This window comes from Pteropus medius, unplaced genomic scaffold, assembly GCF_902729225.1.
Source record: "Pteropus medius unplaced genomic scaffold, Ma_sr-lr_union100, whole genome shotgun sequence".
NCBI classification, from domain to species: domain Eukaryota; kingdom Metazoa; phylum Chordata; class Mammalia; order Chiroptera; family Pteropodidae; genus Pteropus; species Pteropus medius.
This window is the reverse complement of record NW_024342468.1, coordinates 1772211-1797784: the sequence shown is the minus strand read 5'-3', so window position 1 is coordinate 1797784 and position 25574 is coordinate 1772211. Positions and strand designations below refer to the sequence as shown.

General features: G+C 48.5%; 1 protein-coding gene across 16 annotated transcripts in view; it reads left to right on the top strand.

Annotated features, from left to right (window-relative positions):
- TSC1 (TSC complex subunit 1) overlaps positions 1 to 25574 on the top strand; it is a 45247-nt gene that overhangs the window by 11762 nt on the left and 7911 nt on the right. For 7 of the 16 annotated variants that reach the window (XM_039862947.1, XM_039862936.1, XM_039862940.1 and 4 more), the window contains 18 exons: positions 3165 to 3350; positions 4578 to 4681; positions 5733 to 5885; positions 7822 to 7966; positions 9286 to 9440; positions 9761 to 9834; positions 15402 to 15577; positions 16273 to 16385; positions 16690 to 16801; positions 17106 to 17224; positions 18869 to 18938; positions 19392 to 19496; positions 19780 to 20338; positions 21402 to 21445; positions 22118 to 22284; positions 23089 to 23271; positions 24045 to 24155; positions 24722 to 24844. In XM_039862947.1, coding sequence (XP_039718881.1) covers positions 3245 to 3350; positions 4578 to 4681; positions 5733 to 5885; positions 7822 to 7966; positions 9286 to 9440; positions 9761 to 9834; positions 15402 to 15577; positions 16273 to 16385; positions 16690 to 16801; positions 17106 to 17224; positions 18869 to 18938; positions 19392 to 19496; positions 19780 to 20338; positions 21402 to 21445; positions 22118 to 22284; positions 23089 to 23271; positions 24045 to 24155; positions 24722 to 24844 — 2619 coding nt within the window. In that variant the 5' untranslated portion in view covers positions 3165 to 3244. Of the gene's footprint in view, positions 1 to 843; positions 1125 to 3164; positions 3351 to 3389; positions 3411 to 4577; positions 4682 to 5732; positions 5886 to 7790; positions 7967 to 9285; positions 9441 to 9760; positions 9835 to 15401; positions 15578 to 16272; positions 16386 to 16689; positions 16802 to 17105; positions 17225 to 18868; positions 18939 to 19391; positions 19497 to 19779; positions 20339 to 21401; positions 21446 to 22117; positions 22285 to 23088; positions 23272 to 24044; positions 24156 to 24721; positions 24845 to 25574 lie in introns of those variants that run through there. The other 9 variants (XM_039862942.1, XM_039862944.1, XM_039862938.1 and 6 more) reach the window with 5 other exon arrangements.

The following is a 25574-nucleotide window of genomic DNA, read 5'->3' as shown; positions in this document are numbered from 1 at the left end:
GTGGGTCTGCTGGTGGGTTAGGTATGAGGGGAAGAGCGGGGATGCCACCTAGATGCTTGCTTTAGACCGATGGTCCTGCCTTTTACTGAGGTCCGGAAGACTGGCAGGGTGACGGGCTTTGGGGTAGGTGGTGGGTGTCGAAAGTCATGGCTTCTTGCTATAAGTAGCACCATCCATAGTGCTGTGCTGTGGCATCTGACCACTAAAGAGCATATCAAAGTTCTCGGACTGTTGCTTTGGCGTGGAGAGGCAGAAATGCGTTAACCCAGACGTTGACTTTTGGCTTCTGTCTTCTCTATTTTCTGTGCTTGGTCGTTTCCAAAATGAAAGAGAGACTTTCACAGCCATGAGTGGATGTCTTATGTACCTGTGGTGCTAACCTTTAAGTGACCTTTCCTAGCTAATCTTCCGTAGGCCGTAACGTGTGTTGAACACGTGTGCGTCTCACCCACCACCACCAAGTCCAGTCCGAGCTGGGCCCTTCCCCGCTTTGCGTACCCACCGGACCGTGTCCGTTTCCTGCTTGTGCACCTGTAATTCTCTGTTGCGCTTGCCGAGTCTGCCTTCCCTACGTAGCGCCCTGCACTCAGGCCCTCAAGAAATATTTGAACGAGTGTAAAAAGGAGAGATGTTCCAATCATAGGATCCATTCCACAAGTCACGATTTCTTATAAGGGCTTTTTGGAATATCAGAAATCCTCGAACTTGGGTCACTTAAACGAAGAATCTCACACAAAGCCCAAGATTTATATTTTTTCTGGGGATTAGGAAATATGATTGAAAGGTAGAATTTAAGAACCAAAGAGAAAAACTCATTGCCAAAAATGTTATAATGTGTTTTAGGTAAAACCTTAATTTTGCCTTCTGTCAAGCTTTTGGAAAGAGTAGGCCTCAGAAACCAGACTTTTACACCTAAATCATATTTACAAACTGAAAAACAAGCTCGATAGTCCAAGCCGGTGATCCCCGACTATCGCCAAGTTGACTGGACGGGCGCCATCTTTGTTTAGAATTGAGCTCGTGTCGCTCTGTGCTCTGGGCTGCCTGCATTTGGAGGGACGTTTCGGAAATGACTGTCTTCTGATTACACACAAGAAACTCAGTCTCACTAGACTGTTAACTAGGTGAGTAGCAGTTTTATTGGAACAAGACCAAACTTAGGGACAAAATACTTTTAAATCTGAGAATCCTTTGTGTAACCCGGAGTAGAAATGAGTGTGGGCTACGAAGATAAATGTGCTTTATGAAAAAGTCTTCATGAAAGTGGTATCCTGAAGATTTTTATTCGTTTTCTTTCTGATAACAATACAGGTGCTGCTCTGAGTGTTTTTTGTGCCAGGTACTGTGCCAAGTGTGTGACATATATTATCTCATTTAATCCTCTCAAAGAGGAATAAGCTTTGCCTAGTTGGTGTTATCTTCACTTAAAAGTTTAATCCAACTCACAATAAGGTGAAATTTTTTGTTTTCAGTTTTGAATTCTTTTATGGTGAAATTTATCAGTTGTAGTCTCACCCTCTGAGCCCATTGAAATTGACTTCCTTTGTGATTTACCTGTAAGGTTTATTTATGTTTATAGGTGCGACTCAGCAACTTCTTACGTCATAATTTGCCATCAAAATGCATTTAGATATTTTAATTGATATTTCTGGCTAATGAATTTCTGATTCGCCAAGAGCCAAAGCGGTAAATATGACCGGGTTCTAATTAAACAGGAGCCTAGATGGTACGAATTTAATACTACCGGTGTCGGGGATCATGGCTACCACTCTGAATTTAGCATCCTTGCAGGAGGAGCTTAACTTTTTAGCATAGTGTTTCTCAAACAGGGCTTATGTATCACCCATATAAGAGTTACCTGGAGTGCTTATAAAATGCAGATTCCTGAACCCAAAACCCAGTTCTGAAATGGGCCCAGGAAATTGCATTTCTAACAAGCATCCCAAGTGGTTTTGATAGACTCTAAAGCTTGAGAACTGCTAATTTAGCTTACTCAAAAAAAAAAAAAAAAAAAAAAGCAAGTAGAAAATAAGAATATATTTTAATATGGCTTCAAATGACATATATGTTTATCGGAGCCTGGGAGCTAGGCCACCTTGTGACCATGGCAAAATTATTTACCCTTTTTGAGTACCCACATTCTCATTTGTAAAATAATAATATCTTAATATCTGCTTGCCTCACAGAGTTGCCGTGAGGGTCAAAACCACAGCTAGCTTCATGTCACATTTAAAGGCTTGGGGCTTTGGAGTCAGGCAGATTTGGGCTTAGATATCAGTTCTCCCTGGTTTTGCCTCTTGCTAGCTTTGTGACTCCAAGCAAATGGCTTGACTCTCATTTCTGTCCTTATGAAATGAGGAACAAAGAACAAATCACACAGTACTAGTATGAGAAGTATATTCAGCGATGTTTATAAAATGTATACAGTGCCTGTCTAATAAATAGCTGTTATTACTTGTTTTTGAAAATAGAGCTTTGGAACCTAAAGTGGGGAAAAATACATAACTGTGAATGTAGGTAGCCACCTGTGGGGGATGGGCTGGTTTTGTATATATAAAGTTGCAGCAATTGCCCCTTGACCATAAAGAACTGGGTTTTTGAAGGGTGAAGGTTTGCCCTGATGCCCCTGCTACTTGCCTGTAACCAGTGGCATCTGGGTGTGTGGTAGACATCCAGAATGGGCAGCGTATGCCGAAAATAGAGAAATGACCCCTGGTTCAAACTAGATATCGACCTTAGGGACTGGTGACCTAACCAGCTATACTAACTTTCAGACACTGATGTGATTGTCAAGAAGAAAATTGTAAGCTTTTAGTTATTTTTCTGAAAATAAGTCACCTACTTTTTAGGTCAGTGATTCGAAACAAACATAATCTTAGCCAAAACCACAAGGTCGAATCAGAAGTAGGAATATAACTGAGATTTGTTTTTTCTAAATGAAGTTGCTTTGATGATCAGTTCTGACTGGTGTCATTTCTTAGGTTTGGCTCTGATTGCTGCATTTGTCAGAGGTGGAATTATTCACACACCCTAGCTTCCTTTACCAGCAAAGCCCTGGACCAGCTTTTCATGGCATCGGACACGTGCTCTGGTTTGTCTTGCAGGTAGTGTTTGTGGGGGCAAAATGGGACCATTTTGTCACTCCGCCTCTTCCTTTTTCTCAGTCTGGTAGTGGCACCAATGAAGAGCCTTCGGAGTCTTTAATGAACGTCCTGGACCCGGCACAGCACATCCGTGTAAGATAATGGCCCAACAAGCAAATATTGGGGAGCTGCTCTCCATGCTGGACTCCCCCGTGCTGAGTGTGCGTGATGACGTCACAGCTGTCTTTAAAGAGAACCTCACTTCTGGTGAGCAAGCTCACACATTCCATTTCGCTTGCCTGCTAATTGGAAGGGATTGACCTAGAGGTGACTAGACTCCTGCTGATAAATTCCGCTTTTCGTTTTTTAAAGAGAGTCCGAAACCACCAATAAAGAGCATGGATTGCTGGATTCACTCTGTATGTGTTTTCAGCTTTTCATTGCGGAAATATTCAATTACATGCACAAATGGAGACATAAGACTCCCGTAGGGAACCCCACGAACCCAGTGCCATAGTCTCTGCCATTCTTGTCGTACCTCCCCAATGCTGCCCCACCCAGGTATTCTAAGGCAGACTCCAGATACGTCGTGTCATCCGTAATCAAATACGTGATTTTTAATATGAAAGACGCTTAACCTCTCTTTGATCAGAGGAATACAAATTTAAACAGTACCCTTTTTTGCTTACCTGGTTGATAAAAATCAAATATTGATCATAGAAATTGTTAGCGGGAGAGTAAATTGGTGTTCAGCCTTAGCCTTTTCGGAGTACCTATCATCAGTTTAAAAACATGTATCATTTGGCCCACTTACAAAAGTCTGTATTTCACTCTAGCCTTGAATAAAATACAGTGAAAAATTGCAAAAGGCCAAGTGTCATTCAGTAGATAGATGGTTAAAGTATGTAGAGCCACACGGAGGAAGACAGGAGGTCGGTCGGTCAGGAGAAGGCAGTAGGTCGCAGATGCTGGCATGCGGAGGGGTCAGCTTCTGCTTGTTAAGTGGAAGAACATACACACACAGGCTACATGTAGATATGGGCCCGTGGGGCTGTATTTGTGTGTGTGTGTGTGTGTGTGTGTGAGAGAGAGAGAGAGAGATTGTACAAGTAGGAAAATGTTTGAAAGGATGTGTACCAAACTCAAGGGCATCTGTGCAGAGTGGGCTGGGAGGCAGTGATGGGAGACTTTCACTTGTATGTGCTTTCACATGGTCTGAATTGTTAACAGTAGACATGAATTATTTTTTAAACTAAAAACAGTGTAAAAGAAGATAGCATTTCATGTGCTTGAATGGATATTTAGGAAAATAAACTTGGCATCATCCTGTTGTTAAACCTAAATTAATGTAAGACGGCAGAAATACAGTGCCCTAGGTATCTCTGGGTAGCACGTAAAGAAGCATTTTCTGGACTTTGCGACAGGTAGCTATTTGAGGGAAATTTAGAATGTTAAAGGAAATAACTATGAGAAATCGCCCTTTTCTTCGTTTAGATCGCGGTCCGATGCTCGTAAACACCTTGGTGGATTATTACCTGGAAACCAATTCCCAGCCGGTATTGCACATCCTGACTACCTTGCAAGAGCCACACGATAAGGTAACTGCTGGAACGTAGCGGTAGGGCATTTCATACATCCTCGGCAAGCAGCGTGCCAGCTTCTGTGCAACGCCCCCGCGCAGTCTCTCCAGAGCTCACTCTTCAACTGCTGTGTGCCACAGAGGATGTCGTTCCCACATTGTAACCACATGCAAAATAATTTGCAGGACCCGAGTGCCCTGAAAAGTTGACAAAATGAAACATTTCAGAGGCTTTTTCAGATCTTGCTGTTTAAAGAAACCCTGTCATCCCAGCATTATAATTGCACAATGCCAGTTTGATCCACGAGGTGTCCCTCTTTAAACACACACTTTGAGTAGGATTATTCGACTTTGAATCCCCGTGGGAAGGTCTGTAAGTGTAGGTGGTTAATGGGCTGATTGACCAGTCCTGTTTCTCAGCACCGGGCCCTGGGAAGTTGCCTTATGTGGTGTTTTTGCTAACAAGGCTCTGTAATAGCAGACTTTGGGACGTCTCGACCTCGTGTGTGCCAGTGACTTTGCTAGGATTCGAAGGCCTTGCTATTGTCTGCCTTTTACAGGGCATCTTGTTTTTGACTCTGGGCTGAATTTTAACTTCTTCTACTACCTGATTCATATTTGGGGCCAAATGATGTAGGCTGGGCACCTGTAGCTATAAGCTGCTTCCAGCAGGATGCCCTCACAGCTTCAGCGACCTAGCCTGGGCTCGGGACCAGAGGTTATTGTAAGAAGCGGCCTATTCGTCCTGCAGGAAGAGGGCCACAGAGGACTGTCCTCTCGCTGGCAGACCTGTGGACGGGGATCCTTTTCAGGAGTGGCAAACTTGCTGCCCTCTCTAAGACCAAAGGCAACCGTGTTTTCTTTGCCAACGCGCTTTAAAAGATCTTGAATTTGATCTCCACCTGCGTGACCCTCGCTTTTCACCGAAGGGAAGACCTGTGGGACCGGCACGCGGCACTGCCGCCCGTGTCTGTGTGGCCTGACACAGCCCTACGCGGACTTCCCCTGCTTCCCTCGACCGCCCCCCGGCTTCACTGAGATGTATTTCCCTTGTTCTTTCACACTTTTAGCACCTCTTGGACAAAATGAATGAATACGTGGGCAAAGCCGCCTCTCGGTTATCCACCCTCTCGTTACTGGGGCACGTCATAAGGCTGCAGCCATCTTGGAAGCATAAACTCTCTCAAGCACCTCTTTTGCCTTCTTTACTAAAATGTCTCAAGGTACGCTGTTTGAAAGGATTCGAATGCAATGGCTTTGTGAATATCGTTTTTGGAAATGTCGAGTAATTTAGCGCAAGCGATCTAGATTTTAGTTTGGAGAGTTTGGAAACTCCCAGGCAGTTGGTTTTTCTCACTCAGTAGCACAGTTGGTGCTCAGTAAGTTCTCAGTGCATCACCGTGACTGTCAAATGTCTTCTGTCCCAGCAAACATGGTCACGTTTCACTCAGACTGGTTCCACATCATGCTATTCCAACCCTCTTCGAGTTGGTCATTGTCTAGCCTTCCCTCAGTTAAAAGTACGCTGGTTTGTCTTTGGGGAAAGCGCATTTCTACATTCCCTTTCAGCTAATAGAAAAAGGGCTAAAAGGCTCTTTTAACCATTTAGGAGCCTGTTTAGTTGCAGCTCTAATCAGGTGCCTGCCGAGTCGCATTGTCCTCTGTTGTGTTAACTTCAGTGCGTCCTTCTACACAGGGAGTCTAAACCTAAATAGAACAATAGTTTTCATTGGACAGTGGCTTGCCAAGGTATTCAGGGCTATTTGCTTAATCTGTTTGAGTTCCTGGACTCATTTCCTATCTATAAAATGAGAAAGTGTGGTTAATATTAACTGCCTATCCCTCACAGAGACACGCAGACACCCAGATACCCGGTAGTATTTGCTGCAGGACGGCGGTGCTTTTGGACTCGCCTGATGTGGCACCTGCAAGTCAGTGTCTGTCTCTGCCAACAAGGGTAACTTATTATCCCTAGAGGCGGGTCCCAAAGAGTCCCAGCGATAGGATGTCGTAAAACACACGTGTAATGTTAAGGAAAAACAGGAACAGTTTTAACAACTTAATTTTTTTAAGCAAAAGGATTGATGAGAATCTAATCCAATTTTGAGGCACCATTTAGTTCAGATTGCAAAACTACTTCATCTTTTCCAAAAGGATAAGCCTTGAAAATTAATCATGGAGTATTACCCAAGCCTTAGTTAGAATGTTATAAAATTAAGGTTAGTCTTTTTTGCTGGAGCTCATTACATGTTCTTGATTTTCTATCAATATTTAATGTTCTTCTTCCTAGATATGTGCCATGACAGAAGGTCTGGTTCTGATGTAAAAACTACGTGTATTTAAAACTTTATTTCCAGACTCATAGATTCCTTTTCCAGTAGGAGTAATGAATGTCTTAGCCTCCCTGGAAGTCATTTGATGACTCCCTCGTTTCTTAAATTCGAATTCCAGTTACTTGGCAAACATTCATGATGTAATTATGGGTCAGGTGAGCTGCTGTAGCTAGTCTTGTCGATTCATTATCCATTGAGTATTAAGTGTCTTCAATTAGCCTAACTTTATTGACTTGATATTTAAACTAGCTGTCTTAGCCGGTCACTGTATCTTTTTTTTTATTTGCGGATTTCTGAAGGCTGCTGTGAAGATGAGCCATTAAGTAGACTCATTAGTGCTCTGCTCATTTCTTAAGATCTATTTCTGTTGTAATCCTTTAAAAAATAGCGTGTTACTTGTCAGTGTGTGATTTTTTTTTTTTTAAAACAGACTTTAAAAAGTAAATATTTTAGGATTTGGGTGAATGAGCAAAAACAGCAGCATTCCTTTGTTCCATTAAAGTTAAAGAGCAGCTTCCCGTTCTTCCTTCACTGGGGTAAATGGGACACCCTCAGGCTTTAGGGCCGGGAGTCGCCAAGCCATGCGTAAGCTCCGTAAGCTCCGAGAGGTGCATCCAAGTGGCCTTGCTCTCTAGAGACGGTTGAGCTGGTCCTCAGTGGCTTTTCTGTTGAGTCTGTTCTAGTGTTGACCCTCCCAGACCCTTAGGGACCTGGGGATTTAGAGACAGGGAGGTGAGTCTGAGCAGACCTCTCACTCGCGTCCCCCTGATGCTGACCCCGAGCTGTGCCTGACAGGCGTTTCCTCCTGCTTGGCCTCCTTCTGCAGATGGACACTGATGTCATCGTCCTCACCACAGGCGTCTTAGTGTTGATAACCATGCTACCGATGATTCCACAGTCGGGAAAACAGCATCTTCACGATTTCTTCGATATTTTTGGCCGTCTTTCGTCATGGTGCCTGAAGAAACCAGGTAAAGATCTCTTTGTGTACCTGTCGCACCCTACCAGGTGAATGCTTTCATTGTTGATTAACAGGTCGTGAGCTTTAAGGTAAGGACATGTCAAATTTTACAGCCGAGATGAGCGGTTGTCACTAGCCAGATAAGGAAGTACCTTGGGTGTGTCCACTGCAGTCATAAATAAGAAGCATGACTTGAGATGAGATGCCTTCCTTACCTTTCTTATTCTGTTGGCTTGAAGGATTAGTTCTCAGGTAGGATGTAAAACTTCCTGGTCTTCAGTAAGCTGAAAAACAGCTTCTGTCTGCGCTGTAGCAGTCTAGGACTAAGCTTGTGGACCCTTGCGCTTGCTCCTCTGGTCCATCGTGACAGCACACAGGCTTCCGGTCTGAGAACCTGTTCGCTGCACATTCCGGGGGGAGCGCAGCGTGTCCTGATCAGCGCTCTGATTTTGAAGGCAGCGCGTTTTCTCCTAGTTGATGGCACAGCTCTATCAAGGTGATTCAGGTGCTCTAAGCATGTACGGTTTGGAATCTTCTGGTAATCCCAGCAGGAGATGTTCCTGTTGAAAGGGTGAAGTATGTAAGCCCTGTGACACAGCCCTGTGGCTCCCTGTATAGGCCGAAGGAACAAGCACAGGCCCACGGCGCTCTTCTTGGGGTGAAAGGGGGGGGTCTCTCCGTCGTGTGTATGTGGCCTTGGGCTCTCCATAGGTGCTACGTGAGGCTGGATTGACTAAGCTTTCTTTCTCCCACACTTAGCTTTTTAAACTAACTTCAGAAGAGTTTTTTCACTCAGTAGTTACAAATCTGCATCGTTAAGACTACATACCGACTTCAAAAGGTTCTCATGCGTTAGTTCCACAGATATTTGAACGGTGCTGTGCACCAAGCACAGAGCAAGGCAGTGGCAGCAGAGGTGAGTCAGACAGTTCTCAGGAGATGCATGCTGAAAACGGCAATGGAGAAGCACAGTGTCACATGTTAGGGGAAGTGACTGTCATTATAAAGGTACTTCAGTGTTGTAGGAATGTCTGGGGTTCTTTTTAAGGGGTGACTGGAGAGGAAGGCGGAGATTAGCTCGCTAAGAGCCTCATGAGTCACCCTAAGTAGATCGGGGTTGCTCAGGGCCATAGGGCGCCACCGATGGATTTTCAGTACAAGTGTCTGGCGTGTTCACATTTGCATTTTAGAAAACCATCCTCGCTGTCTTTGCAGCAAGGTGGGCATATGCCTAAGCAAAACGCCGTGCTGCGGCCTCGGGGTCATGTCTGTCTCGCACACATCAGCCTTGTGTACAGCTCAGAACCTCTCAACGGTTTCCTCTTTCAGGCCACGTGACAGAAATCTACCTTGTCCATCTCCACGCCAGCGTCTATGCTCTGTTTCATCGTCTCTACGGAATGTACCCTTGCAACTTTGTCTCCTTTCTGCGATCTCACTATAGTATGAAGGAGAACTTGGCGACTTTTGAGGAAGTGGTCAAGGTAAATGAGAACTGCTCGTTTATTCGATGCCGTGTAGACAGGCTGCAGTTATAACTCGCGTGAAACGGTAGATGGGGCTTTTGTTCCCCACACCCAGCCCTAGGCAGCCACTCATCTACTCTGCCGGCTTTGAACAGTTCGCATAAGTGGAGTCACATGACGTTTGGTCTTTCGCTTGGTGTAGTGTTTCAGGCGTCTTCCTTGTTGTAGCATGTATCAAAAAGGTACTTCGTCCCTGTTTATCGTCACATAATCTTCCATTGTGTGGAGATACCACAGAAATTAAGCCTTTTCTAATTTGTCAACCCAAACTCTTCTAGCCGATGATGGAGCATGTGCGAATTCATCCGGAATTAGTGACTGGATCCAAGGACCACGAACTGGACCCTCAGAGGTACGGGACCTGAACGGTAACAGAATTTTATAGAATGTCTCGGAGATTGCAAACGCCATCTGGGAGATGTCCGTCCTGAGGTGTCACTTGGGAATGCGGGCTCTTTCGCTCGTGGAGTCAGCCATTTTGAAGGACTTGTGCAGCGAAAGCTTCGTATGAGTCTAAAACACGTTCCTCACGGGCGGAGAACTCAGCTCGCCCAGCGGAGCAGAGGTGGCTGCAGCGCGGTGACTTCCTCTCTGAGCCCCGGGGAGGCTTCCTGCTCGGTGGCACCCGGGTCTGTGTGGCGAGGGGCGAAGGGTGTGGCTGGACACGAGTGGGTGGTGGCAGGTGGATGCCGGGTGGCTGGACCGCCTGGGTCTCTTCCCCCTCCCACCTCTCCAGGCAGCTCCCGCCCTCCGCTGAGCCCTCTAGAAGCTCCCAGGCTGTTGTCTGGGGAGAGCAAACCCGCAGGGCTGCTGCTTGGCGGACACCGGGCACATGGCGGCTGAAGCTGGGTGGAGCTGAGAAGGAGGCAGTGAAATGAGCGTCTCCGTCTCCGTCCTGGGCCGACGGGGCCCAGCTCCCTCTCTCTTCTCCGCCCGGAAGTCAGGTTTACACGCCCCCGGGCAGGGGAGCGCACCCTTTTTGGAGGGCAGCGAATCCGTGGACACGGACATTTGGGGATCTCCCACTGAGAAAGCTGGCTCGCTGCCAGGTGTCCCTATAGCACGTCGCCCGTCTCCACAACCCTCCATGTGCCACGCAGAGCCTCAGTCAGCTGCAAGCAGCTTACGTGAGATGTGCATAGAGAAGCGTAGAAACGTGTATGCAAAGCTTAACGATCACACGTGCATACCCGTGTGGCCACCACAGCTTTAACATGGAGCGTTACCCTCCCGAGTGGCAGTCATCTTTCTCTCTGTTCCCTGTCCCACCTCAGAGAACTGTTCTGGCTTTTACGTGAATGATTCTCTTTCTTTTCTTTATGGTGTTGCCACATGTATTGTTTTATTTGAAAAACGAATGCGGAAGCAGACGCCGGCTAAAGGAGAGTAGTCTTGTCACTGTCAGATGAAGGGACCCAGGAGACAGGAGGAAGAGCAGACTGTCTGTTGGCCCGCCTTCTCCTTCCGCGAGAGTTTGCAGGAGCCCCTTCTGCCCGTGGGCCGTCAGTGGGCCAGGGCCATGCTGATCCTGGGACGCGTAGGTTTACCCTAGTCAGAGCGGCCGGCGAGGCCTACAGCCAGGACCGCGGGCTTCCGTGCTGCGGAAATTCGGCAGCGGGAGGGGGCTGCCGTGTTGGCTGCTGCTGAGCTCACTGCTTCCGGGAGCGGTCGGAGCGGAGGCCTTCTGTGGCGGGGAGTGGATGTCCTCACCGATATAGGCAGAGTGAGGACGTCATCAGTGCATAATCAAGACAAGCTCAGTGCAGACAAGTTGTCTAGGCCAAGGTCGCCTAGTGCTCCGTTCCTCATTGAAAAACAGCACAGCGACGGCGAGAACCTTCACGATGGCCTGCAGCCCGCCCGTCTCTTGTTCGGTCTGTCTGGTGTGAGCAGGTGGTTTTCTGTACCCGCTGCAGAGTTGGCGTCTTGTTCTCCCGGGGCTCCCCTTTGCCTGTCTCCTCTGCAGAATTTCCCATTCCCTGTATCTCCCGTCTCTTTTTTGCTTTACTCTTGTTTTCATGGGATACGTCTTCCACTGGCTTTTTGAGGAAGGATGCAGTTTTTTGGCTGGGTGTAGACTTCTAGGTCGGGAGTCAGTGTCCGCAGTGTGAGGCCATCCTGTCATTGCCACCTTGCTTCCAGTGTTGCTGTTGAAATCAAAGACATCCTGATTTCTGACCATGTGTGTTTGCTGTCGTTTTTCGCCATGGAGCCTGTAGAGTCTTCTCTCTGTTCTCATCATATTCTGAAGTTTCCTAGTGACGAACCTTGGTATAAATCTGTTCTCACTGTTCAGTCTGGAAACTCTTATTATCTTTAAGTTCTAGGACGTTTTCTGTAGTCGCTTTCTGTAATTACACTTGATTTTCTGCCCTCCATGTCTCTCTTTTTTCCAGAACTCTTAGTATTCGGATGGGACCTTGGAGTGGCCCTTTGCTCTTCTTCGCTCCCGTTTTTCTCTGTGCTCTTTTGTTCTGCTTCCTGAAGACGTCCTTACCTTTGGCTTTAGATCGTTCTATTATAGTTTCATTTCTACCGCCACGTTTTTATTACTGAAGAGTTCTTTAGTTCTCTGAGTGTTTCTTTTTTATAATAGCTTGTTTTTGTTTCGTGAATGTGACCTCTCATGGCTTCGAGAATGTCGATAGTGGGGTTTTTTTTTAGGGGATTTGAGTGGTTGATTTGGAAGCCTCCTGGGTCAGTTTACAGGGCCTCACACCTTGGCAGGGAGGGGTCATCTGGCTTTTGAGGAAAGCTCTAACACAGAAGACAAGAAGCCGCTGTGAAGAGGAGAAAAAGGAGCCAGAAACAATGATCATAGGGAGAGCAGAAGAAAATGTCTATGGTAGCTACAGGGAGGAGGCACTTATGCAGGTACGCAAAGGTCAGGATGCCTCAGGAGGGAACAGTCAGGAGACTAAAGAAGGAATTCTTGAAAATGAAAAGCGATACTCTAATAACATTTTAGTAAAAGAATTGGAAGATAAAACTGAGAATGCCTCAGAAAGCAGAGTCAAAGGACAGAAATAAGTAACATGGGAAGAAGGATGAAAAATTTAAGATAATCAGTTCCGGAAGCCCAACATCCAGTAACAGAGTTTTAAAAAGAGAGCAGAAAACTGGCGGAGGAAGAAATTGTGAAAGAAACGATAAAAGAAAATTTCCAATACAAGTACAAATAATACAAGAAAATTCAATACAATGAGAATTGAAGGCCATGAGTGTCCAGATTGAGGGGGATTACTTAGTGTTCAGCTTAATCATTGAAAAAGAATGGTGCCAAGTCTCAGTATTGTGAAGTCTCAGAACACCAGAGATTAACCTTTCAGAGAAAAAAAACGAAAAACAAGCATCAGAAGCCAGAATGGTGTTAACTTCTGAAACACCTTCAGAGTTGAGGATTTTCAGCGTAGAATTCTGTCTCCAGCCAAATTGCCTGTCAAGTTTGAGAGATTTTTAGACGTGCAAGGACTCGTTTGTCGCCCATGGGCCGTTTCTCAGCTAAGCACCGGAACATGCGTTTCACCAAAACGAGAGTAAAGTCTAGGAAGACAGAGTCCAAGACTCAGGGTCATGGTCCAGGGAAGTCTTGGGGTGACACTGTATGACAGTGCCGAGAACAGCGGTGGGAGAGACAGGGGGCCTCTGCAGGAGGCTCTTTAGGGAGCGAGTGAATAGTCCTGGAGAGCTGTCTGCATTTCATTATGGAAAAGTTGTATATGGCGTTGTTTCAGGGCTGTTAGAACAAGTTTAAGAAGAATTAGTAGTAGATACACAGAAGACCAAGGAAAAGAAGCAGAAAAATTCAAACTCTAGGACAAACTAAATCAAGCAAAAAAGGAAATAATATCATAGTATAACTTTGGCTCAGTTGCGAATAGTACTTATGTAGTTGTGATATTTAATCGTTGAAAATCGGTTTTGAAAAAGAACAAAAGAGTGACGTATTTATTTTGAGAGCATTAGGGAGGAGGGACAAGGATATATGAGAGTGACCTAAGTCCTCACCTTCCATAATAGGAAGTTAATAGACGATGTCTAAAATTCATACGTCAGGAGATCTAAAGCGTAGAGTATATTCTTGAGAAACATGGAGATAGGGTAACAATTTAGTTCAAAAAATTGGAAGCAGCAGCTAGAGTGGTTGAGGGGAGAGGCACGGGAGGTACCTTTTAAAATGAGGTTGACTTTTTAAACCGTCATTTCATTGACGCTAAGATACCATTGAACATAGAATATATTTACACTCTATGTACATCTGAGTAGACAAATGCCAAATAAACTAGCACATAACTGATTAGCCTGTACTTTCCAGTTTCAGACACATTAAAATATGAAAAGTCCCTTTAGGAATCAAGGAACTACTCTAAGTACGTATATTATTTTGATTAAAATAAAACATTTAAATGTATTCCTGCTTTATTGTGATTCTCATTTTCTTGTCCAAAACCGATCTTCCTACGTGTACATGTGCATCCTGCGATCACTTTCCAGTCACGCTGAGAATGCGTGAGGAGGAGACAGCCACCGGTAACATGAATGTCACAGCTGTGGGGACCTGCGTGCACGGAGACTCAAGGGCCTCCTCCTTAGGGACGTGGCCTTGTGTGCCCCCCGCACCCCGGACTCTCTCATCTGTGTTTCACACCTCATTCCCAGCCTCCGGGACGAAATGACGGGCTTTTTAGAACAGTTGTGTGGGATTGGATGCTTTGATAAGGTGAACCCATGGCGCGCCCTTAGTGCTGCTGGGCTGTTTTTGGTAAACTTTGGGACACACGGATGAGACTCTCTGCGGGATTATTACTCACTCAGAAACACGTATAGCAAAACTACGTTGTCTAAAAGAAAGAAAGTTTGTACTTGAGCAGGTCAATGTTGTTTTTATTATTTATTATTGTAGAACGTTTGGCAAACACCGAAGAATTCAAAGAAGAAAAGAAACATCATCCATAACTTCCGGTCTTGCCATCTGAGTTCTTAGTGCAGTCATGTCTACATCTCTTTGTGGGCATATCTCTGAGTAGTTTTGTCTCACGTAAGATCATATCCTGAGCATTTTAGATCATTTAGTCTTTGAAACTATGATTTTAAAAATCAACTGTAATACGATATAATGTAGATATAATAAAATTTATCACTTTGGTTAAGTTTGGCAAAAGTTGCAATCACAGTAGGAGAACGTTTCATTGCCCAGGAAGTCCCTTCCCACCCTTTGTTTTCAGCCCCCACCCCTCGCTCATCTGCTGAGAGCATGCTTTCTCATGGTGGAGTAGTAATTTGCCTTCTGTAGAGTATACCTCTTTGGTTGGGCCCTGGGTGACATCTTTGCTTTCTGTTCCAGGCTGCGCTGCGCTGAGCACTGTCGCACATTTCGTGTGTGTCTGCTTCTGTAGGCTAAATTCTTTGCAGTAAGGCTGTGGATCACGTACCGGGAATCTTTGGACAGTTCTTTAAGTGTCCTAGGTTGAAGACTTTCTGCGCTGTTTGTGGTCAGGGGTGGATGAGAACCCCACGGCTCTGATAGGCGACCTTAAATCGGCCTCAGCTCCCTCTCAGTTTCTGAGTCTCTCTGTTCTTTGATTACCTCTGTTCCAAAGGAGACTTTCCCCCGGTGACTGCTCTGCACAGTTTGTGTTCTGTTTTAAAGCTAGGCCTACTCTTTTGTCGATGAAATTTTTGTTTCAGATTAGTTTCTGATAACTCGATATAGCCATTTGGAATAGGGGGCTTTTAGGTTTATGACTTGAATGGCTAATTTATTTGGTAATACTGAGAAATACTTGGGCTGGTATGGTTCTGCCTTGTTCTTTGCTAATCAGGGGCGAGTGGCTGGCGTTGAGTTAGCACTTGTACCTATTTGACTGTTTGATTAAATAGATTACAACTCGTATTTCTTGCTTTCGCTGCCTTTTACAGGTGGAGGAAATTGGAAACACATGATGTTGTAGTAGAGTGTGCCAAAATCTCTCTGGACCCCACAGAAGCCTCATGTGAAGATGGCTATTCTGTGTCTCACCAAAACTCAGCCCGCTTCCCTCACCGTGCAGCCGATGGCACCGCAGGCCCTTACGTCGACACACAGAAAAACTATGGTAAAAACTGACTTTGGTACTTCTCTGTCTGCTTTATCACTTTGTCTCTGGAAAGCATTGTTTATTTTTATTGACTTTATTTTCTTTTCCTACAATAAGACTTAGTTCAGCTCCTGGGAGCCGTTTCCCAAATATTTAAAATTCGAATTTGCCTCCATTTTCTCCTGGTTAATAATTCCTCCTTCAAGTTGCATTGAGTCCTATGTCCTTGATCTCGTATCCGATCAAACAGCAACCCACGTGGATGTGCCTTCAGTGCTTAAAAAAAAAAAAGGTTCAGGTCTGAGACTTCTAGGCCCCACCCACAGGGACACTTTCTGCTTTCTGACACTTCTTGTGTGGCCCTCTGGGTCATGGAACCGACACGGCCTGAGTGCGCCTGGACAGTTGGAACTGGATTGACGTAGAAGTCTGGGCTCACCTGCAGGCAGCACCCGCGGAGGCTGTCATCCAGCCCGTGCCTTTTCAAGTTCTCCTGACGCTTAACTGGGTAGCAGACCTTACTGCACTTGATTTCCAACGAGCATTTAAAGGCCCATTTAAATGTTACTTTGTCCCCAAGGACGTCAGGAGTCCTCTCAGATTTTTTAAATATTGGGAACGGAATCTTATCGAACGGTCTAGAGGCCCTGCCGACTTGTCAGGGTGACCAGACGCCCACGCTCACCCCGCGTGCTCTTTCTCTCTCGCCTTAGGGAGTGCTGCTTCCACCCCTCGCTCCACTTCCCGGCCGACGTCCAGTACGCCCGGGCAGCTACCTCCGGCTCAGAGCTCCTCGTCGACACGGCCGTTAGCCGAGCCGCCACAAGTATGGTGTCAGACGTGCCCGCTTTCCTCTCTGCTTGTTGGTGAAGCTGACCGTTTGGGTCGGGAGTTAGCATGTGGTTTGGGAAAATCTGACACTGCTTGTTTCAAAAGGTTATTTTTAAGGATAGGTGATGTTAGAGAAAGTTCCCGTAGCCACTCGGTTTTCTCTTGGAGTCTAGACTTAGAAAACGCAGCTTTAATGAGACGCCTTTTTCCAGTTTAAAACGGCCATTGGTCACGCATGTAAACCTTGGGCTGATTCAGTGTCCACGCCGCCTCACTGACATGCCTCACTGACTTCCCAGGCTACTCTCTGGAGCCCGTCTGCGGTCTGCGGTGTGACCACGCCCCCAACTTCTCCTGGGAACGTCCCGCCTGAGTCGCCCCACCCTTGCAGCAGATTCTTTGGCACAGCTGGTGCGTCTGCGTTAGTTTGGGTTTGGTTGGTTGGTTTGGGCTCGCTTTTTACGACTGGGAATTGTCTCTCAGATCTAACTGAGTTTGGGGGGCCACTCGCAGTAGGAAACCTGTTTTTGACACTTAATGCAAACCTCTGGAGCTTTCAGAACATGTAAAGTGAGCCTAGAAAAAAAAAGACTGCTCAAGATCCCCAGAAAGTTAGCTTTAGCAGCCTTCTTCATAGTAATAGTTGGGCTGAAAATAACTATCTTTCTGATAGTGAGGCTCAGCAGTCGTGCATGTTCTGTCTTTGTTCGAGCAGGCGGAAAAGGAACCCCTCTGGGAACCCCGGCAACCTCTCCTCCTCCAGCCCCACTCTGTCATTCGGACGACTTCGTGCACGCTTCACTCCCGCAGGCCACAGCCACCGCCCCCAGGAAGGTATGCTGGGCTTGTCTGCTGTCCGTCTGCACAAGCACAATGACCCTCTTGCAGACTCACTTTGTGAAGCCTATTATGCCGGATAGAAGTTTGACCTCAAATGCGATGGGTTTGACTCAGAACAACTGAAAACAGACTAACCAGTAGCTCTGAAAGCGTGATCCCGAAGCCCTCGAAGGGAATCCACTAGGTCAGAACTACTTTCATAGTAACGCTGAGCTGTCATTTGCCCTTTGGCAGCATTGGCATTTGTGCTCATGGGATAGAAACAGTGCTAGGTAAGTGGCCGGCCCCACAGCACGCATCAGGGCGGGCACCCAGCTGTGCTGGTCGGCATTGCAGCCTTTCTTCCTTGGTGCGTTCTTTCAGTTTAAACGAAGAAGGAAAAAAAAGCAAATGAATAAACCTAACAAGAACGTCCTAGAGACAGCAGTGAAAATTATTAATTTTATTAAATCTTGGCCCTTGAGAACGTGGATGTGTAATACTGTGATAAGGAAATATACGTAAAGCACTTCATTGCCTATCAAAGTGAAATGGTCATCGCAAGCGCTTGTGCGATTATCTGAGTTGAGGGCTGAGCTGCTGCAGCTTCTCATGCAGCACCGGTGACAAACTGGTTACTCACCCCTGAGTACATGGCGGGCAGTTTCTTAACTGACGAACTGAGCCCGTCAGCTCATGGTCAGAACAACTGACAGTATTTGTTGCCAGTGATAAATTCAGCTTTCAGGTAAAATTAGAATTTAAAAAAACTGGTGTCTGCCACCATGAGCTTGATAGCTTCCCCAAGACTTCTATGATGAGTATGAAAAGCCTTGGAAAGCTTAGTTAATAACTGCGAGTTTTGGTCCTGCATAGTGAAGCGTTTCAACACGTCTGCGTGACCCGATGAGCCAGTGTTTCCTAAGTGCCCAGTGCCCGACACTGTAGAGTCATGTGTAGGTGAAAGGTGCAGTCGGAGGACAAGGCAGCCCAGTGGGTTTTCAGAGCACAAGAAGTTCATCGTCATGGCTTCAGACTCCACATTGTAACTAGCCTTTAAGAAATGACCCCTTCGTCAAGTGTGGGCGTGATACCGGAGGTGGTCACCCGCAGCTACTCGGAAGTCCGTTTATACGCGTTTACTTCTTACGAGTCCTTGTCCGTGGGGCGCAGGGCTTTCTTCATGGACTTTAGCCAAAATAGCATAGCAGCGGATTGAACACAGAGGCAGATAGGAGAATCCGACTTTCTTCCATTAGGCCAGGTATTAAAGAGATTGCAAAAACATAAAACAGCCCCATTCTTCTCCCTAATTTATTTTTGTTTTGGGAAATCTAGACATTTTCCATGAAAATATTTGTTATTTATGTTTACGTGTAATGGGTTTGTTATCTTTAAGTGAACGAATGAGTATTTTTACATTTTAAGTTTTAATACAGTAACTGTCGATAGATCTCTGTCCACAGAAAGAAAAGCTCTTGGGATCTTGGTAATGTTTAAGAATGTGAAGACATCCTGAGACCAGTTTCAGAACCGCTGGGCTAACCTTTAGACTCCTTTATAGCATGCCGAACGTTTAGACATTTCATACGTTTCTCTTACGTCCGACGAGGATGTGAGCACAATTTTCGCCTTGTGACATAAACGCTGTCTTTTCAGGAGGAAAGAGGAGACCCTGCGAGGCCCTGTCTGCATAGACAGCACCATCTTCTGAACGACCGCGGGCTAGGTAAAATCTCGGGGTGACAGTGGACTCGCCCGTCTCCCCTCGTTGGGTCATATGTGGAAATAGGGAAATTCTGGCGTACTGCAAGACACTGACGTCCAGTAATGGTGAAAACATGCGCTTGATTCTAAATGCCAGCCTAATAGCAACAAAAGCTTTTAAGCTGTTGCAGTGTGAACTACCTGCATTTTCAGCCGTCAGACTGCGATTTTATCTGTTCTCTGTGACGTTGAGAACGGAGAATATTATTTTCAGTGCGATTATGTTTTGGCGCCTTCAGTTAGGTTATTTATAATGTCTTAGTTTTCTGTAGTAGCCCCAAGAGAACCATTTCCGGCCTTCTGTATTCAGCAGGAGGAAGCGTCACGGACACATTCCGTCACAGTGGAAGGGTTTCACAGTTACGGGGGTGACCAGTGTGTTTCTTTGACTTGAGTTGTCTTTGTTTCTCTTTAGAGGAACTACCTGGCAGCAAGAATTCTGTCACCTTAAGTGATCTTCCGGCGTTTTTAGGTGACCTGGCCTCTGAAGAAGATAGTATTGAGAAAGATAAAGAAGAAGGTAACACATGGGGTCCTGGGCTCACACGAGGTTGCTGAGAAGTGACGAAACCCTTGTTGTGCTTTAAATTCGGGATTTAGTGTCAGCACCCCGGGCTGGCTTGGTTTTTCTTCTCTTGGGGGAAGAAGATGGGAGTTTTATTCTGGGTCCTGTCCAGGTAAACGGACGCCCCTTTGTTTCTGTCCCTCAGGGTGGCACGCGGCAGCACGCAGCCCCAGACTGCCCGGCTGTCCCCCAATGGCCTGTTTACTGAGGTGTCTCTTGTCTCCCTTTCGCCCCTCAGCCGCAATATCTAAAGAACTTTCCGAGATCACGCCGGCCGATGCTGAGCCCCTGGTCCCTCGAGGCGGCTTCGACTCTCCCTTCTACCGAGAGAGCCTCCCGGGCTGTCCCAGGAAGACCCATTCGGCCGCCTCCGGTGCTCAGGGCGCCAGTGCGAACGCTGAGCTTTCAAACTGCTCCCTGGACAAGCTCGGGCCCGACACACCAAAGCAAGCCTTTACCCCCATCGACCGGCCCCGCGGCGGCGCCGAGGGAAGCCCTGCGGCGGGCAGGGAGCGCCAGGCTTCTCTGGAGACGAGCATCCTCACTCCCAGCCCTTGTAAACTTCCACCTCCGAGGGGCGCGGGGTTTGGAAGTGGGCAGCCTCCCCCGTACGATCATCTTTTCGAGGTGGCATTGCCAAAGACTGCCCATCATTTTGTCAGCAAGAAGACGAAGGAACTGTTAAAGAAGGCAAAAGGAAACGCAGAGGAAGACTACACGCTGTCCCCCTCCCCAGTGGAAGTGCTGGACAGGCTGGTCCAGCAGGGAGCAGACGCGCACAGCAAGGAGCTGAACAAGTAAGGCGCTGGCTGGTTCCCGTTCCTCCAACGTCCGGTGTTCCTGCGACAGAGCGCGGGAGGGCGGACCGGCTCTTCGTGCTCTCCCCAGAGGCGGCCGCTTCCCCTGTCCCCTGCGCTTGGCCAGACGGCCCCGCGGTCTGCGTTGCCGTTTCACACATGTCACTGTGTGTGTTCTCTATACACGCGTGTTAAATCGGGGGGAATTCCCAGAGTAATGGCCCATTTTAAAACGAGTCTTTATATCTAGGCCGTTGGTGCCACTGTACTACGAGGAAGTTCAGATGCTTTTTCACATTTGCTCTCATAATTTGAGGGTGAGGTGTACGTCAGATATGGAAATACTCGTTATAGTATATCTAGCTACAGGTATTTCTGTTTCGGTAACGTAGGAATTAGGGGGAAGACAAAGTCAGCATTTCAGTGCAAGTTCAGGGCGGCCTGCCCCCCCATCCCAGGATGGCGCACGTGGTTTCTTAGATGGAAATCTATCTGAGACACTGTTTTCAACTCTTATTACCCTTTTCAAAGGATATCCAAGGAAGGGATTAGGGAAGTTCGAATTCTCTGCCATTTCTAAACAGGTTCTTAGGGAAAGTTTGTTTTATTTTTTCTTCCGTATAATGATAATCTAAGGCGGAATTTGACAGAGCTCATCATATTTAAGGTCTATTTTTAAATGAAGTTTGGTATCGTACAGCCCCAGGTGGGCGCCCTGGTTTCCCCTTAAACTCGATGGTGGGAGCGTCTCCGTGGAGGGCTGCTGCGTCGTTGAGATGAAACGGGCTACTCTCGGTGTGTGGTCGTCTGTGGCCTTGGAGGGCCGAGCCGGCTCTGCGTTAGGGCCTCTCCACTCCAGAGACTTGGTCACCCTTAGCGGGGCACCTGCCCCCTGTATGGGCTGTGAGACTCCCCCTCTCACTCCATGGGGACTTTGAGTTTGAAACGTTTCCCTGTGCTTTTGATCACAAGGAAGTGATCTAACCTGCCGAGATGAAAAGTCCAGATCGGTTTTTTTCTGGGCAAGATCGGTAACTTTGTTATTCAAAACCTTTCTTCCCAGGTTGTCTTTACCCAGCAAGTCTGTCGACTGGACACACTTTGGAGGTAAAGTTGTTACTTTAGCTCCAAATCCAGCCCACGCGGATCCTGCTTGCTTGTTGCCTTTTCGTCCCGGAGGGAGGTGCCCTGTAGGAACCCGTCTCCCTTTTGCTGCCGCCCCAGCCATCACCTGCTTGGCCAAAGAGTAGCTCAGGTGTTGCACACTCAGCATTTCCTATATTTGAAAAGTGGCGAGGACCGTGCACTGCACGGTGGAATTACAGACAGCGCAGCCCTCACGTGAGGCCAGGCCCCCCTAGAAAAGCCCCAGGTGACACACATGGTCCCAGGAGAGGGCTCGGCAGGGACGTAGCAGCGAAGGTTGAAAGGAGTCTCAAAAATATGTGCACGTGGTTTGGGGTTCGCAAGGAAGAAGTGAGCTCAGAGTCCTGTCGCACGGTGTCCCTTGGCGGTCCTTTGCGGGGCGGGGAGTGAGCGACCCCTCCTGATGAGTGCCCGTTCCTGTCACCCGGCGCCCGTTGGTGGTCCTTTGCGGGCAGCGGGTGCGTGCCCCCCTTTTAATGAGTGCCCCTTGCCGGGAACCAGGTGCTCATTTGCCAGGCGAGCGGTGACTTGGTTCGTAGGGACCTGTGTTTCTTAAGCTGGCGAACCCTGGGGGGGCTCGAGGGGACGACATGTAAAAGGCGCCTCTGCCACCTCCCTCTGCTTTGAAACCAGGCTCTCCTCCCTCAGATGAGATCCGCACCCTGCGGAACCAGCTGCTCTTACTGCACAACCAGCTGCTGTATGAACGGTTCAAGAGGCAGCAGCACGCCGTCCGGAACCGGCGGCTCCTGCGCAGGGCCATCCGGGCAGCCGCCCTGGAGGAGCACAACGCCGCCATGGTGAGTGCGTGGCGTGGGGTCAGCATGCCGGTGTGTCCAGTGTGCCAGCGGTCGAGCGCAGAGTCCCACACTCCGCTCTGCTTGCTGGGGCGGCTCGGGGTGGCTCAGGCTGGGCTGTGAGCCCCCAGCTCTGAGCTCCCTTGTGGCTCTTGGAAACTGTGGGGACCACTGAGTTTTTGCATTTGTCTGTAACCGGCTGTGCTGATAACCGGAAGAAGAGACCATTTCGTGTCTCTGAATGTGAGACCAGCTCTCCTGAAGCTGTTTCAGGCCCCCGAGCTCTCGGCCCAACTACGAAGGCAGTGAGACCGGGACGTTGGCTCTGCCTCTGCCGCTTAGCAAGTGATTTAGCTTCCTCAGGCCCGTCGCCCGGCCTGTAGAAGGGGAAGAGTAATCGTGGCACCTGTTTGTGACGGTGCTGCTTAGAAGAATTCGTGTCGTGAGCATTCGCTCGGTGCCTGGCGCAGGGTACACGGTCACTAAATGTCCGTCGTTTTCCTGACTGTCACACTGTTTTGTCCCGGAGACCCCATTCCAGTGCTGGGGGTTAGGGCTGTGGAAGGTATTGGGAGCAAGTCAATCTCTGAGGAAAGTTCTCTAAGCAACCTACGATCCATTGCCCGTGTGAATCTGGTAACCCCTGGGCGAAAGCCAAGTTAGGCAGTAGCGAGCCTCCAGGTTCTGGGCTTGTAGTTACAGCCCCAGGGTAGCGTGTGACTTCGGATGAAACGTGTAGCACGTGTGAAACGTGTCAGTGCCCATGCTGGAGGCAGCTGAAATGGTGGCGTCTTTGGTCTCTGCTAGAAAGACCAGCTGAAGTTACAAGAGAAAGACATCCAGATGTGCAAGGTTAGTCTGCAGAGAGAACAAGCCAGGTACAGCCAGCTCCAGGAGCAGCGAGACACGGTGGTCACCCAGCTCCACAGCCAGGTCAGACAGCTGCAGCACGACCGGGAGGAATTCTACAACCAGAGCCAGGAGTTACAGGTACGGCCCGCCACGCCGCAGGCAGCCGAGGGCACGCGCGGCCCCTCGTTCGTCTGAACTCGGGGGACCTGCTTTTCCCTCCGAAACCGCAGCCAGCGGACATCGTGGCAGAGGTTCGCCAGCTCTGCCCGTTCATAGCCCCCTCAGCGTTTCAGTCATTTGTCCATGGCGCTATTTATGTCCTGACAGCTTAGGAGGTGTTTGAAGTAATACACATAAATCAAACAATTCTTTAAATTCCTGTTTTGAACGACCACGTTGGTTACCAGTGCTGCATGCACACTCACCTGGCACACGCAGTCTCACCCTGGAATGATGGGGTGCTGGCACCCTCCTTCCTGTTTCTCACGGGTTTTCCCATGGTGGTTCTGGTCACTGCCTCCACCGCAGAGGCAGCTTTGCAAAGCTGCGACGTCATCCACAGGCAGGGAGCACATCTCGGCCAAACCGAAGTCAGTAGTGCACACAACGACCAACAGATGTCGCCGTGTTTCCCTCAAAAATAAAGTGTCCCGCAGCACCCTGAGAGTAGGCTGCAGGCTCTGGGCTTTTCTGCCACCACCGGGGAGGTGCGCACCTAAGGCCTTCTTTTCTTCTGTTAAACAAATCAAGAACTCGGAAATCAACCACTACTTAACTTTTTAAAACTAAGAGGTTAAATCCTGATGGCCCAAGAGCTGTGGGGGAACTAGGCGCTGTTGGTTCCCGGGGGCCCGTGGGCTGTGGCCCGGCGCCTGGCAGTGCTCCCTGACCCCTGGCCGTCTCTCGGGCAGACGAAGCTGCAGGACTGCAGGAACATGGTTGCGGAGCTGCGCCTGGAACTGAAGAAGGCCAGCAGCAAGGTGTGCCACACGGAGCTGCTGCTCAGCCAGGTTTCTCAGAAGGTAGGCGAGACGGGTGGCGAGCCGACTGTCCTCACACCACACGCCGACGCTTCCCTCGGACGGGACAGATGCGTTACTTGTGCATCTTTGTCAGGGTTCCCAACAAGGAGTGAGTCCGCCACCCCAGGGGACTTTCAGCAGTGTCTAGAAATGTTTTTGGTGCTACCGACCGGGTGGGCAGGGGCCGGGGTACTGCTGAGCATCTTGCATGCACAGGGTGGTCTCCATGGCAGGGAACTGCCGGCCTGCGCCCCAGGCTGCGTGCGACTCGGGGGGTTCTTCCCTCCTCGTTCTGCCCAGGTTTTTGAGCCGTGGTTTGTCTCCCTTTGGGATCCGCTCCGGCCATCACTCACCCCAGCACGGGTGACTTTCCCCAGGGCTTCATCCCCCCCAGAACTGAAGACCCCGCTGTGGTGGTTCTGCACACACCATCTTCTCCGGGGGCCTTGGGGGGCCACCATTGAGGCAGCACTGGGGTGGCGTGCCCCCAGGAGGTCCCTGTCCCAGGCGACTGTGCACTGTCTGCGGTCAGACCTTCACCCCGCTTGTCTGTGTGCTTTGGCCAGCTCTCCAACAGCGAGTCGGTCCAGCAGCAGATGGAGTTCCTGAACAGGCAGCTGTTGGTCCTTGGGGAGGTTAACGAGCTCTACCTGGAGCAGCTGCAGAACAAGCATGCAGACACCACGCAGGTACGCTGGGCGCCGGGCCCCGCTGGGGCGCTCCTGGGACCCAGGACATCTTTGCACGGTGCACGTCGTGCAGAGTGACGTTAGGCGTCATTTCCTGAGACGTGGCGCAGAGGTCCTGGCGTCGCTCCCACCTCCCCGGCCTAGCCGTCCAGGCGCTTCTCAGCCGCCACGTGAGCTGCTTCCCTGGCTTTGAAATTGCGCCGGGTATCCGTGAAAGCAGCAAGTGGTACTTGGAGCAGGGTAGGTGACAGAGTGCTTCCCTTCGCTTCCCCAGGCCCCTCTTGGAAGGGAGCGGTGGGGAGCCAGCCCTGGCCGACGCATCTCAGGACCGTGCGTTCGCGCTGGCATGCGTGTTTCTCTTCCCTTGAATGTTGAACTTAATTTCAGCAGATGGTGGGTCTGTCCTGGCAATAGGCCAGCGTCAGGAGGGTGTCCCTTCAGTGCCTCCCCAGCCGTGTCGAGGCAGAAGTTTGTGTTACTTTATACATAGCCTCGGTAATGGTGGTGAAAGAGTCAGGAAGAGAATTTTAATAGCAAGTGCTCGGATGTTTCCTGCCACTAACGTCTCCGTCGTACGCGGGCCTTCTTTTTAAGATTTCGTGTGCTTGTGTTTTGTAAAGCATCTTTTTTGGCTAAACGGAGAGAGTAGTCTTAAAACTAGAGAGACGTAATTTTTACAGTGGAGTTACTCCTCATTTCTCAGCTCTCAGATTCGGACTTCGTTTAGAAG